At 39.9% G+C, this 13,863-nt stretch overlaps 1 protein-coding gene across 1 annotated transcript in view; it reads left to right on the top strand.

Annotated features, from left to right (window-relative positions):
• The window catches only part of LOC143997147 (desmocollin-2-like), a 37,761-nt gene extending 25,331 nt beyond the window's left edge, over positions 1-12,430 (top strand). Inside the window, exons 12-16 of the mRNA XM_077492607.1 lie at positions 269-496; positions 1,350-1,580; positions 3,893-4,014; positions 5,920-6,210; positions 10,280-12,430. Coding sequence (XP_077348733.1) covers positions 269-496; positions 1,350-1,580; positions 3,893-4,014; positions 5,920-6,210; positions 10,280-10,480 — 1,073 coding nt within the window. The 3' untranslated portion in view covers positions 10,481-12,430. The remainder of the gene's footprint in view (positions 1-268; positions 497-1,349; positions 1,581-3,892; positions 4,015-5,919; positions 6,211-10,279) is intronic.
• Positions 12,431-13,863: the final 1,433 nt, after the last annotated feature.

Genomic DNA, 13,863 nt, shown 5'->3' with positions numbered 1-13,863 from the left:
AGCAGAGTCTGTTTACTCCCATCCTCCCATAGAACAGTGCTGCTTTGTCTGTCTGCTCTGCAGAAACTGAGCAAACATGGGTGGTTCATGTGAAAGGGGCCTTGTGTTTTATAAATATGCATTTTAATTTTGAATTTGAAAGCAGCATTTTTATGTTTGTATCTTAAGCAGTTATTTTTCAAACAAACTGAATTATTCAATGAGATGTTGAGGTGTGTGTGTGTGTATAAATAAATATAAAGCTTTTTCTCCCACTTTTATTAACCAGCTGGAAAGACTGGCACCTGCACTGTTGTGATAAACCTTACAGATCTTGATGAACATGGACCGCAGCTTTCTAGATCCAGTGGCACTGTTTGCACAAATGGTAGAACATCTGACAGTTTTGAAATAGTTGACAAGGATGCAAGTGTCAACAAATTTCCATACAGAGTTCAACTCGATAGCAGCGTAGATGCAAGGGTGCAGAATCAGTGGCGCATTACCCAAGAAAATGGTATGTGAATAATTTGAATGTGTACTGTAAGTAAAACCTGTATTCAGCTTTTCCTTCAATGAATGGAGACTCCTGCTGACCTAATTACTGGTGAGCTGATGCCAATTACTGCACATCCTGCCTCTCTCCCAAATCCTAAACTTTCTTGGAGATGGCACCAAGCTAAGCACAGCCAGGTTAGGGAGAGGCGGATGAGACCTATCGTACAAAATGAGGTAGCTGCAGTGTCTGAAGGAGGGCTTTAACATTTGACTTGAATATAATGTGTTTGGTGTAGGGGTTTTTTTTTTTTTCCTATATTGCTAAAAGATTTAGGCGCCTTTTCTCCCTGTTGGTATAACTAATCTGCAGTAGAAATGGCAAATTCAATTTAAAATTTGAAGCAAAAACCCTATGTTGCTATGGATTACATATACAGCATATATGAGGAAGTAGGAGAGAGCTCAGTGTTTCCTTCACCATAACTTCACATGAATTAATGGGGTTGATTTACTAAAATGGTAAAGGCTGTTTACACTGCAAAGTGAATGCTCACCTAGCTTGGTATTGTGAATTTTTGTTTACTTCAATCCATCCAATGAAGTGAAAGCAAAAAATACTGGTTGGCTGCATGCCCCTCGGTTACATTGGCATTTTACTTGGTCATAATACACATACTGCAACATGGTACCTATTTAAACTGTGCTTGTGACAGGACTTCACAGAAATGTTTAACTGTATTTAAAATGATTTTGCTTGGGTCACTACTGAGCATTCTAGATTATTTTACTAACTGAATGGCCACTGAAAATTTTGTGTATTAATTTTTTTTTCAAGCATTAAATGGGAAAAAAAATGTCTTGTTCTACTACAGGTAATTCTGTTAGAATTGAAAATGCTGGTAATGATGTTGGAACATATGTTGTGCCGATGAAGATAACTGATCATTTGGGTCGTGTCACGACCGAGAATGTGGGGATTTCAGTGTGCAACTGTCCTGATGGTCAGAACTGCGTTTCATCACGTACTGGTTCATCTACTGCGCTTGGAGGGCTGGCTATTCTTGTAATGGTTCTGTCAGCACTACTGCTTGCTTTACTTCTCTGTAAGTATGGTTTTTATTGCTTTTCTAATGTATCTCCTATTATGAAAATACTAGGGTTTTACGAAATAAATCGTTTTCTGGTATGTTGTGCATCAAGCCATATTTAAAATGTTACATGAGAATAACCACCATTTTTTAGAATAATAAATAAATTCCAGTGGTTGTCATCCTTTTTGGAATATTATATTACTTATGTCAGCTTATAGGTAAGTTTTTGTGTTTTTAGGTGTACTAGGAAATGAGCATAGACTGCTCACCAGCTGGGACCTGCTGTGATGTGTAGTCACTGTAGCACTGTGTGTGCTGTATTTTCTCTTACCCAGAGAAAGAAGGGTCAAGTTCCATACCCATGGCTGGAAAATCCTCTTGTACCATAACAAGCATGGCTTATTATTGAGCAATTTATAGCCATATTTGCCTATTCTCACTATCGCTTCTGCATTGACCTATTGTGTTCAAGTTTAGTATGTCAAAGTTTGTAAAGCCAAAATAGTTTTTTTCCTAGTTTTGGATGAGTAGGGAAAGGCTAAAACCCCTATCTGGTTTTTACAGATGGAGAGCTTTACACTAATGTCCAATCTCTGTCTGGTAAAATGTTCTCAGCAGGACTGAAAGAAAATTTAACACTGCTGTAAGCCAAGTTTGACTGCTACTTTCAGCCTCTGCTGCTGCTCCTACTGCCAAACTCATTCCCATTCCCGAGAAACGGATAAAAGGAGTAATGGCTGCACACCCAATCCAGTGATGAACTATTCATTTATTTTCCAAAAGCTACAAATGCATCCCTGTCCTAGTCTCTTGCCTTTGATTATTTTCCAACGGTAACAATGAAACAAAATAGATTTTCTTCAGTTGAGTAGGGAAAGGCTAGAACCCTGACAGATTTTAGTTTGTTTTGCAAACCTTTCATTCACTTCCTGTCTGGAGCAACTGTTGGCAGTGCAGGAAGTGAGGGCAAATATTTCTAATGGTCCAAAATAACAGTAAAAAATTGACTAGAACAGTTCTTAGCTTGATTGTCCATTTTTGGGAAGCAAAAAAGAAAAAGATCCCCAAATATCCAGAAATTCTAGGTACGGGGGTGAACATGCTGTTGTACATTTTGCACTAGTGGCTCCAGCAAAATTTGGGCTCCTGTTCCGAATTAATAACCGTTCAACAGGCTGGTTTATTATTCAGATGCTTTAAATAATTTGGGAATAGAAAGTCGGGTTGGACCGATTATTTCCTTTCTCCTTGTATAGACACATGTTTACATAATGATCATACAGTTAGATATGATATGAAAATTTATGGTTCTCCTATTCAGCCACCATATATATTCAATTTGATATAAACCGAGATGTATTCAATTTAATGGCTTGAATATTCATATGTAATCATTACTTTACTTTTCCCATTATATTCACCTATCGCTCATTATAGTGATGCTGCACATTATACAAAAACTGAACCGCATAAAAGATTTGGATTACGATTTATGGGCATAGGGTTAGGACAGCTGATGCTGTGATATTGTACTGTACATCTTCTGCTAATTTAAAGTAAGATATTGGTGATGATAGGTGTAAACATCTCGGCATCTGCCCCCCTAAGGCCTGATTCACATCTATGCATTTTTTTGTGCTTTTTGCATTTTGCACTACAGTCCATTAACATGCTTTCCGGGGGAACATGTTCTGTAGTGCAAATCTGCAAAATGCAAAAAACACTAAAAATGCCTAGGTGTGAATCAGGCCTAAGTGTCCATGGCTTCCATGAGTGACTAGGGAAACTATTCCATCATGAACTGTTTGAAGTGTCAGGGTATTCTCCTAAAGTAAAAAGCAAATTGACAACCCTTTTTAGGATATTTCCAGGCCTAATTATAAAAGTTCAGGACACTAGTCATAAAAAATATTTATTGCATACCGCCTTCTGAAATTCTCACTTGGCTTTAATGCTGATCTCCTGTGTGGGTTTTTATTTATTTTTTTAACCAAAAACTAAGAATGCAAGTGACGTCAGAACGCCTGAGCTGCATTAGGGATTGGCTCAAGCAGATTTGGACAGCTGCTTAGTGAGCTAGCTCAGACAGGTTCTGTCTCCATGTTCTAACCTACATCAGCTCATCACTGACCTGCATACTTGCCCCGGTCAGGGCACTAGATACTTAGCATGACAGTCAGGCAACTATCATTTTTAAAATAAAGTCAGCAATGGCAGACGCATGTTTCTTGCATGACAGGTTTTACATAAACCCAATAAATTGCGTTAAGACAAAATATAGCAGGTGATTAGGGAGCTCACTTTTTTTTTTTTTTTCCCCTCAGGTCTTTTGTTGGCATGCCTGTGTGGCGCTGGAGCAGGCAAGGGCAATCTGGGTTATGTTGATGATGCAGCACAGCAGAATTTGATTGTTGCAAATACAGAAGCACCTGGAGCAGATGTCATGGTAAGGTTGTCTATATGGTCTTGTTTCATGCTTGATGCAATGGGCGCCTATTTTGAATTATTGCAATGCTCAGCAGCAAGTTATTTCTAATGTGACTTAATTTTCTTTTTTTCTTGTACTACTACTTCTAATACTCTGCCTAACAATTACTAAGATAATATATTGGGTGCATAGAGAGGGGATTTTTTTATTTTTTAGGCATTTTTATTTTTTTATAACCATCAATTCATATACTTGCATCTTGTGAGAAGGAGCCGTGAAACGGAACCATTAATGGCAAACAATGAGCTGCATTTTTATTAAAAAGGTTCTTTTAATAAGCATGCGACTTTGCCTGTAAAGTTACATTCTTCTCACCACTGTGAATCTATAGCTCTATCCAATCATAACACTTTCAGTATATGCAGTTCCCGCACAACTGGCTGCCCTATAGCGCACGTTCTAGAACTGACAAAGAGGTATGAACTGGTTTGTTTTCCTATGTTTTGATTGCTGAGCTTGTATAGTGGCACCCTTGTGGCAAACACAAGGTACCTGAGAATGGTGCAACCAGGTGTTTATAAGTTAAGATACAGCAGGGATTGTTGTGCTATGACTGTTAATAAATCTCTTGTCTCGAATTTTAGAGATTTGATCACAAGACATGTACACATATTCTAAATGGTCAGGTCTCATTACCAACTTTCAGAAACCTGTATGGGAGGAGATTTGGGTGAACGATTTCAATTAGGCTGGAACATACCCTAAAGGAAACCTGTACTATAAGAACTTTTGTAGCAGTTATTCCTGACTACCTCCTGAGAATATTTTCCTGTCTTTCTCTGGCTTGGTGCGGTCTGAATTGCCAAGCTAGAACAAGTATACAGAGCAATAGCAATCGGTACTTGCGTCCTTTTTTTTTTTTTTTTTTTTTTTTAAGGTTTGTTCACTCTAGATGCTACATTTCTCTTGCTTGAGTTTGGCCTTACTAAAACGTAACTTGATTGTAGCCGTATTAGTGCAATTGTGACAGAGAATTTTTAAGTACAGTCCGTGATACTTTTTTTATTTTATTTGCACTAACATACAATTTTTCAGGACAAGCTTTTGGGGTATGTCCCCTTCAAGGTCCAAGCAGTACTGCTTGGACCTTGAAGGGGACATACCCCAAAAGCTTGTCCTGAAAAATTGTATGTTGGTGCAAATAAAAGTATCACGGACTGTACTTGATTTTCTCTGCCTTTATTAAAACAATGAATTCCTCAAAGTGACATAGTGGTATGTTTGAGTAAATTTCTTCTGCAAACAAATGGCAACCACCCCAACCTATAACTGGCCTTGGCAGCAAGGAGTATATGAAATGGTGACACATGTCAAGTTCCTAGCTCACTTGCCAGCCTGCAACAAGCCAAATTGACCCTGTCTAACAGCTTACTGCAGCTTTAAGCAAATGTATGCGTAAGCTGCAGTGGCCACATCACGACACCCCAGTGTACTGCAGTCCTAACTCTATGAATTTGAGTCTCCTAGTTGGAGCACATTTATAATGGATAGATTAAGGGCAGCAATGCCTGGAGGAAGCCCACATCTCCTTAAAGGTATAGGGACGCACTGAACACCCAGCAAGAGCTCAAGGGCAAGGACGGTATCTAGTGTGTCCCTTCACCAACAGTAAAAACAAATGGCAACAACCCCAACCTATAACTGACCTTTGCATACTGTACTGACGTGCGTTCGTTTTCAACTCCATGTAAATGAGGTATAAAAAAACCCTATGCAATGCCTCAAACAAAAAAAGTTGGTGCTACTGTTTTGTAACATCTGTAATCACAGAAGTAAAGGTTTAGCGTTTATTCCTTCTCTAAACTGTTAAGTAATGAACTAAAGAATGCCTTACTAATTTTATTTTATTTATTTTTTTGTTAGGATCCAAATTTTAAAGTCCCAATTACGATTATAAGCAGCAACAAAAGCGGAAATGCTCAGTCTGGTTCGTATGATCAGAGTGGTCAAGAAATGACTCAAATCAAGCACCAACAGATTAGTACTTCAAAAATGACAGACCATCACCTAAAAACAGGCGGGGGTATGGGTACTCTACATTCTATGGGAGGTATGGGTACCCTACATTCTATGGGAGGAGGACATCAAAGGTTTGACTCCAGCAGACAGACCTATTCAGAGTGGCAAAGTTTCATGAACGCTCACCTTGGAGATGTAAGTAAAATATTACTGTACAAACAGAAGTAACTTGACATTGTTTCCTATGAAGTGAAGCCATTATATTCTGTTAGGCTAGCAAAGAATTTTAAAGGGAATACAAGAATAATGAATACTTTATGCAGATTTTGTATTTGCATTAACAAAACTTCCTTTTAGTTGTCCACTTTCCAAAGATATTGCATGGATATTAACAGCAGTTCATCCAAAACTGGTGTTTCATTTTGGATATCTACTGGCATCTTAACCACTTGCCGACCGCCGCACGACGATATACGTCGGCAGAATGGCACGGGCAGGCATATGGGCGTATATATAAGTCCCTGCCTGCCCGCGGGTGGGGGGCCCGATCGGGCCCCCCCCCGGTGCCTGCGGCGGTCGGCATTTCTTCGAGAGCGATCCGGGATGAGGGGGCGGCCATTCATTCATGGCCACCCCCTCGCGATCGCTCTCGACGAATGGAAATCCCCCGTGACATCACTTCCTCTCCTGTAATGTAAACACAGGAGAGGAAGTGATGTATTCTCTCCTCCGTGTCGGTATTTTCCGTTCCGACACGGAGGAGAGCGGATCGGTGAGTTGCACCAACACTCTACACGCACAGTAGAACATGCCAGGCACACTCACACCCCCCCTTTACCCCCCGATCACCCCCCCAATTACCCCTGCCCCCCAGTCACAGTGACACCAATGTCATTTTTTTTTTTTTTTTTTTTTTTTTTTTTGCATTGGTGTCATTTGTGACTGTAATAACTGTTAGGGCAGTTAGAGTTAGCCCCCTTTAGTTCTAATGTACCCCCCTAACCCCCCCAATAAAGGTTTAACCCCGTGATCACCCCCCGTCGCCAGTGTCACTAAGGCTGGGTTCACATTGCAGCGGTTTATGAGAACGAATGTGATTCGCACCGCACTGCAGTGCAAATCACATCCGATCTCTGTGCGATTCGAGTTCAGCCATTCGCCGCACCCGCCGCACCCGCCACACCCGCCGCACCCGCCGCAAATTCGCACGGGACCCTTTTTTTGGCCCGCAGCAGAATCGGATCGCATGGGTGTTCACACCATGCGATCCGAGTTTGCAGATCGCACTGCGATATGCGAACTGATCTGGGGGTGTCAGTAACATTTCACTGACACTCCCAGCAGTTCGCATAGGGCAGTGTGAACTGCCGCCGGGAGGCATGCGATGCGGGAACCCGCCGCGGATTCGCGGCGTTTCCGCATCGCTCCAGTGTGAACCCAGCCTAATAAGCGATCATTTTTCTGATCGCCGTATTAGTGTCACAGGTGACGCTAGTTAGGCAGGTAGGTATTTAGGTTCGCCGCAGCTTTTTATAGCGCCAGGGACCCCCATATACTACCGCATAAAGCCCCCTGATTGCCCCCTAGTTAACCCTTTCACCAGTGATCACCATATAACTGTTACAGGTGACGCTGGTTGGTTAGTTATTTTTTTATAGTTTCAGGGCACCCGCCATTTATTACCTAATAAAGGTTTAACCCCCTGATCACCCGGCGGGTGTCATTTGTGACTAATAACTGTTAGGGCAGTTAGGGTTAGCCCCCTTTAGTTCTAAGGTACCCCCCTAACCCCCCCAATAAAGGTTTAACCCCGTGATCACCCCCCGTCGCCAGTGTCACTAAGGCTGGGTTCAGATTGCAGTGGTTTGAGAACGGATGTGATTCGCACCGCACTGCAGTGCAAATCACATCCGATCTCTGTGCGATTCGAGTTCAGCCATTCGCCGCACCCGCCACACCCGCCGCACCCGCCGCAAATTCGCACGGGACCCTTTTTTTGGCCCGCAGCAGAATCGGATCGCATGGGTGTTCACACCATGCGATCCGAGTTTGCAGATCGCACTGCGATATGCGAACTGATCTGGGGGTGTCAGTAACATTTCACTGACACTCCCAGCAGTTCGCATAGGGCAGTGTGAACTGCCGCCGGGAGGCATGCGATGCGGGAACCCGCCGCGCATTCGTGGCGTTCCCGCATCGCTCCAGTGTGAACCCAGCCTAATAAGCGATCGTTTTTCTGATCGCTGTATTAGTGTCACAGGTGACGCTAGTTAGGCAGGTAGGTATTTAGGTTCGCCGCAGCTTTTTATAGCGCCAGGGACCCCCATATACTACCGCATAAAGCCCCCTGATTGCCCCCTAGTTAACCCTTTCACCAGTGATCACCATATAACTGTTACAGGTGACGCTGGTTGGTTAGTTATTTTTTTATAGTTTCAGGGCACCCGCCATTTATTACCTAGTCTCACTAGTGTACCCCTAAATTTAGGGGTGTCTACTTTCCAAAATGGGGTCATTTGGGGGGGGTTTGTGCCATCTTGGCATTTTATGGCCTTCAAAACTGTAACGCCCTTAGAAAGCCTGAAGGCGGTGCTTGGTTTTCGGGGCCCCGTACGCGGCTAGGCTCCCAAAAAGTCCCACATATGTGGTATCCCCGTACTCAGGAGAAGCAGCAGAATTTATTTTGGGGTGTCATTTCACATATGCCCATGGCATGTGTGAGCAATATATCATTTAGTGACAACTTTGTGAAAAAAAAAAAAAAAAAAAAGTTTGTAATTTTCCCGCAACTTGTGGCAAAATATAAAATATTCCATGAACTCAACATGCCTCTCAGCAAATAGCTTGGGGTGTCTACTTTCTAAAATGGGGTCATTTGTGGGGGTTTTGTGCCATCTTGGCATTTTATGGCCTTCAAAACTGTAATAGGTAGTGAGAAGTGAACTCAAAAATTTACGCCCTTAGAAAGCCTGAAGGCGGTGCTTGGTTTTCGGGGCCCCGTACGCGGCTAGGCTCCCAAAAAGTCCCACATATGTGGTATCCCCGTACTCAGGAGAAGCAGCAGAATTTATTTTGGGGTGTCATTTCACATACGCCCATAGCATGTGTGAGCAATATATCATTTAGTGACAACTTTGTGTAAAAAAAAAAAAAAATTTTTTTTTTTGTCATTATTCAATCGCTTGAGGCAAAAAAATAAAATATTCAATGGGCTCAACATGCCTCTTATCAATTTCCTTAGGGGGTCTACTTTCCAAAATGGGGTCATTTGGGGGGGTTTTGTACTGCCCTGCCATTTTAGCACCTCAAGAAATGAGATAGGCAGTCGTAAACTAAAAGCTGCGTAAATTCCAGAAAACGTACCTTAGTTTGTAGATGTGACAACTTTTGCGCAAACCAATAAATATACAATTATTGACTTTTTTTTTACCAAAGACATGTGGCTGAATACATTTTGGCCTAAATGTATGACTAAAATTGAGTTTATTGGATTTTTCTAATAACAAAAAGTAGAAAATATCATTTTTTTTCAAAATTTGCGGTCTTTTTACGTTTATATCGCAAAAAATAAAAATCGCAGAGGCAATCAAATACCATCAAAAGAAAGCTCTATTTGTGGGAAGAAAAGGACGCAAATTTTGTTTGGGTACAACATTGCATGACCGCGCAATTACCAGTTAAAGCAGCGCAGTGCCAAATTGTAAAAAGACCTCTGGTCATTTACCAGCAAAATGGTCCGGTCTGAAAGTGGTTAAACAACCAATTCACTTTCTATATTTACAGACCTTGTGACATCTGTGCTGTGTGTGGGGTTTTTGTTTGTTGGTTATTTTTTTTTTTTTTTCTTGCCAATTATATCTGCACATAAGTTCCCATTTTAGCCCACCTGTTTTCATTCCCTTAGATTTCCCATTTGTTATAATAAAGAATGAGAGTTTCAGGCTGAAGAGTGGAGCTTGGCACTATGATGTGGAAATCCAAGAAGGGCCCCAGTAGTTGAAAAAGGGGGGGGGGGGGTTCTTGGCAGGCTTTTTTTTTTATTTATTTTGTTTCCCTAGTGACAGTAATGTTTAGTGATAGCATTTCATTATATAGACCTTTTATTGCTCTGAATTGTATGTTGATGTCTTCATTTGTGATAATTACATTATTTTAATTTTGTGATTTTTATATCAGTATATGAACCATGATCTCATGACCTGTGTAACATTTAGTTAATTCTATTAGAATTTTTTTGTTTAATCTCACTTCTTTATCCTTTCAGAAATTATATGTGTGTGGACAAAATGAGGACACTCAGCATGGTGAGGATTATGTTGTCCCATACAATTATGAAGGAAGAGGATCAGCAGCTGGTTCTGTAGGCTGTTGCAGTGAACTTCGAGGTGATGACGATAGGATGGACTTTTTAAATCATCTTGAACCAAAGTTCAGGACATTAGCAGAAGTTTGTGCAAAAAAATGAGTGGTTTATCAACAGACTGTCTTTATCATGTGCTCAGTCTTTTAGTATCTCATTTTAAACAGAGTTTCGCTCTGTCACTTGTAAAATTACTGCCTACAGAAAAAGCATCAACTGAAATGCCCCAAAGTGTTTTTTCATTTGTTTTGACACTAGTTTACAGTACTTGAAGGGTACCTCTAATCATCATTGTCATGTTAATTCCCAACAAGTTCATATTCTGTACGGCTGCTTAGCAGATCTTACATTTTGAAACCAAAATTTTGCAAATCTGTCAGTTTCCAAATATTCAACACTCAAAAAGCTTTGCTACCCAACAAAATACCCAATACATACACATAAAATGGATTTTGGGACCGCTTTAAGATCGATTCCCACATTTGTTTTAGGACGATTATTTTGTAGATGCAAAGATTTCAAATTGTGAAACCCCATTTTGTGTGTATGCAATTTTATTGTGATCATGGCACGGGATCAAATTTTAATTAAACCTTTAAATGCAATCGTTCAAATACCCATATGAAGTTACTATGAACATGACAGTTAAAAAGAATGCAATTTATTTTATTTTTTTTTTATTTTTTTTAGCACTTTTTTCAACTGACCCTTTTAAACTATTGCTCTTGCGGCATCACTATTTATATGCAGTAAAGAACAATAGTGCAAATTCCAAATGTTTTAAAGAGTTGTTCAATATTACTTCATGGTATAAATGTGCTAGTAAAAATGTACCATATAATTATTATTTTTTTTTTTTCTCTCCAAAGCTTGTCTTAAACTTATATGTAAAGGTTGTGTCTTGTGGTTTTTTTAACTTTTTTTTTTTTTTTTTTTTTTTTTTTTTTTTTGGCTACGTTGTTTAGAGTACACAGTAAACAACTTTTTGTGGTTCTTTATGCCTTTTTGTTAGTAGTCCATGTTAGGTGGAGATATTTGCACCTTGTTCTTTGTGTATATACTTATTTTTTTTTTTTTTTCTTTTTTTTTTTTTTTTTTACATTTTCCCCCTCCAAGAAATAATGCTTGCAACATACAGAGCTGCAACACAAGCAAAATTACTCTTAAAAATCAATGCACAAATCTCTTTTGTTACGTAAGGCTAAGCTACACTGCGACAGTTTTGGTTATGTTTTTAATCTAGTTCCTAGACGGCATTCACATGTCCAAATTTAACTTTTGTAAAGTGCAGGGGTGGAGGCGCTGGGGTTATATGGCCTTAATTTGCCAATAAAATTTAAGATGGTTTATAAAGCCTAAATTTTTTTTTTTTTCTTGATGCATGCCTTGCCTCCCATTTTACTTGCCTGAGCCCTCGTTCAAGTCAGTGCTGCGTCCATCTGCAGCTCTTCTCTGCCCTCACTTCCTGGTCTTGCTGGCTTTGCTGAAGCACTGGGAGCCTTGGATCACACTGCTGTCAATCAAAGCCAGTGATGAGGGGGGCAGCTCAGAGTTCTGCAGTTTCACTTTAGACATAGACAGCAGGGCTCAGGAGCGAGCCTGCTGGAGTGCCCCTATAGAAAGCAACTTTTTATACGGGAGCACACACACCAAAGAGGAGGTCCGGGCTGCTCTCTGCAATTCCATTTGCAATCTAGGCAATGTAGACCAATGCCAACATACAGTAGCTTTTTGATAATTTGGTACTAGCCTATACAGTAACTAACCAATGACAAGAATAGAGTAACTTATACAATTTAAGAGCCAATTCATTCCATTCCCAATGACCTACTGATATGTAATTGTGTGGGTTTTTTTTTTTTACAAGATAAATTGCACTGATATTTAAATATGTACTTTTTTAAAATTATAAGTGGTGTATTTTTGTTTCTAAACTGTTAGGTACTCATTTTGTGTTTTTTTGTCTTGTGTTATCTAAAGCTAGAAAGTGTACAATAGTCTGTTCGTGTGTAAAATGCTTTTGTAGATGCACATAAAACACCACTTTCAAATGTACAGATTTTTGTTTTTATTTTCTTAAATATTTTTATAAGAAATGTGCGTTTTCATTACAATTGATTTTCAGACCTGTCCATCAAATATAATACTGTATGTGTATGAACTATTTCTAGATACTTTTTACTGCTTCCTTACGGCTCCTAATACCAATAAGGATATATATATATATATATATATATATATATATATATATATATATATATATATATATATATATATATATATATATATATATATATATATATATATATATATATATATATATATATATATATATATATAAAAATTTTAACTAAAAAACCTTAGTTCCTGAAAACATTGAATGTCTAGCAGGAATAGGTTACAAAGAATACCTGAAACTTCAAGTTGTAGTTTCTTTGAAACCATTCATGTTTTAGTGTATATCTGTGACCATATTTTAGTCCTCTTAAAGGTTTATGGCAGCTCCAGACTTTTTTTTTTTTTTATTAAAGGTGCAAGCTCCTGCCCTGTCATCCCTAGGCTCCTTTCACACATGCAGACCATTAATTTATTTAAAGCGTTTGTTAACCCCCCCCCCCCCCCTCCAAAAAAACCCTGAACCTTTTTCTTTAAAGCGTGTTATACATCACAATGCTTTTGCAGTGTCATTTTGGCCGTGTGTGTGTATATAAATATAAATGAGATATATATCTCGCTGATCCTGCATGGCTATACCACCCCCCCCCCCCTTGCAAACATACCACGATAATCATGGCTGCTTAGCCCCTGACATTGTGGTCTATTTGCGTGATTCCATCAGCTGCAGCTCTCCCTGTGTCTGTGCCCTCTGTCTTCCTCCTCCATCCCCTCCCTGCTCATAGCTGTGTCCCCCCCCCCCCCCCCCCCCAACCCCCACTCTCATCTTGTATCTGATCATTAATCTTATCTCCTCTGTAGCATTAGAACAGCTGTCCCTGTGTAATGTAAAAAATCAGCCAATCTGTACCTGTATAAACTGCTCCCGTCGCTCAGCTGATTGTCGGCGCTCTCTCTCCTCTCCCCCCCCCCCCCCCCCCCTCCACTGGCTGATGTCAGCAGGCTGGCTTGGCCCCGCCCACTGCAGCTCTGAGATGGAGAAACAAGGGAGTTGAAATGTCAGCTGAGCACTCGGAGTGCAGCTTATACAGGCACAGATCTGCAGTTTTTACATTACACAGACCCAGGGACAAATGTTATGATACAGAGGGGATAACACTATTTTAGTATAGTGGGTCAACAACCACTTTAAGTCACGTCTTTTCAAAGAAAAAAAAATTACTTTCTCATAACTTTTTTTTATTTTTTTTTACATCCACTCCCAATGCAAAAATAATGGAAATTTCTATGGATGGAATTATGGACTGTTTTGTCAGTTTACATCTCTTTGCTCTGATCTGTTTTTTTTTTTAATGGAAGAAAAATAGCTTTGA

This window comes from Lithobates pipiens, unplaced genomic scaffold (assembly GCF_037356315.1).
Source record: "Lithobates pipiens isolate NorthernLeopardFrog02 unplaced genomic scaffold, aLitPip1_a1.2 Scaffold_19, whole genome shotgun sequence".
Taxonomy (NCBI): Eukaryota; Metazoa; Chordata; class Amphibia; order Anura; family Ranidae; genus Lithobates; species Lithobates pipiens.
Note: the sequence above shows the minus strand (reverse complement) of the source record. Positions and strands in the feature narration are given on the sequence as shown.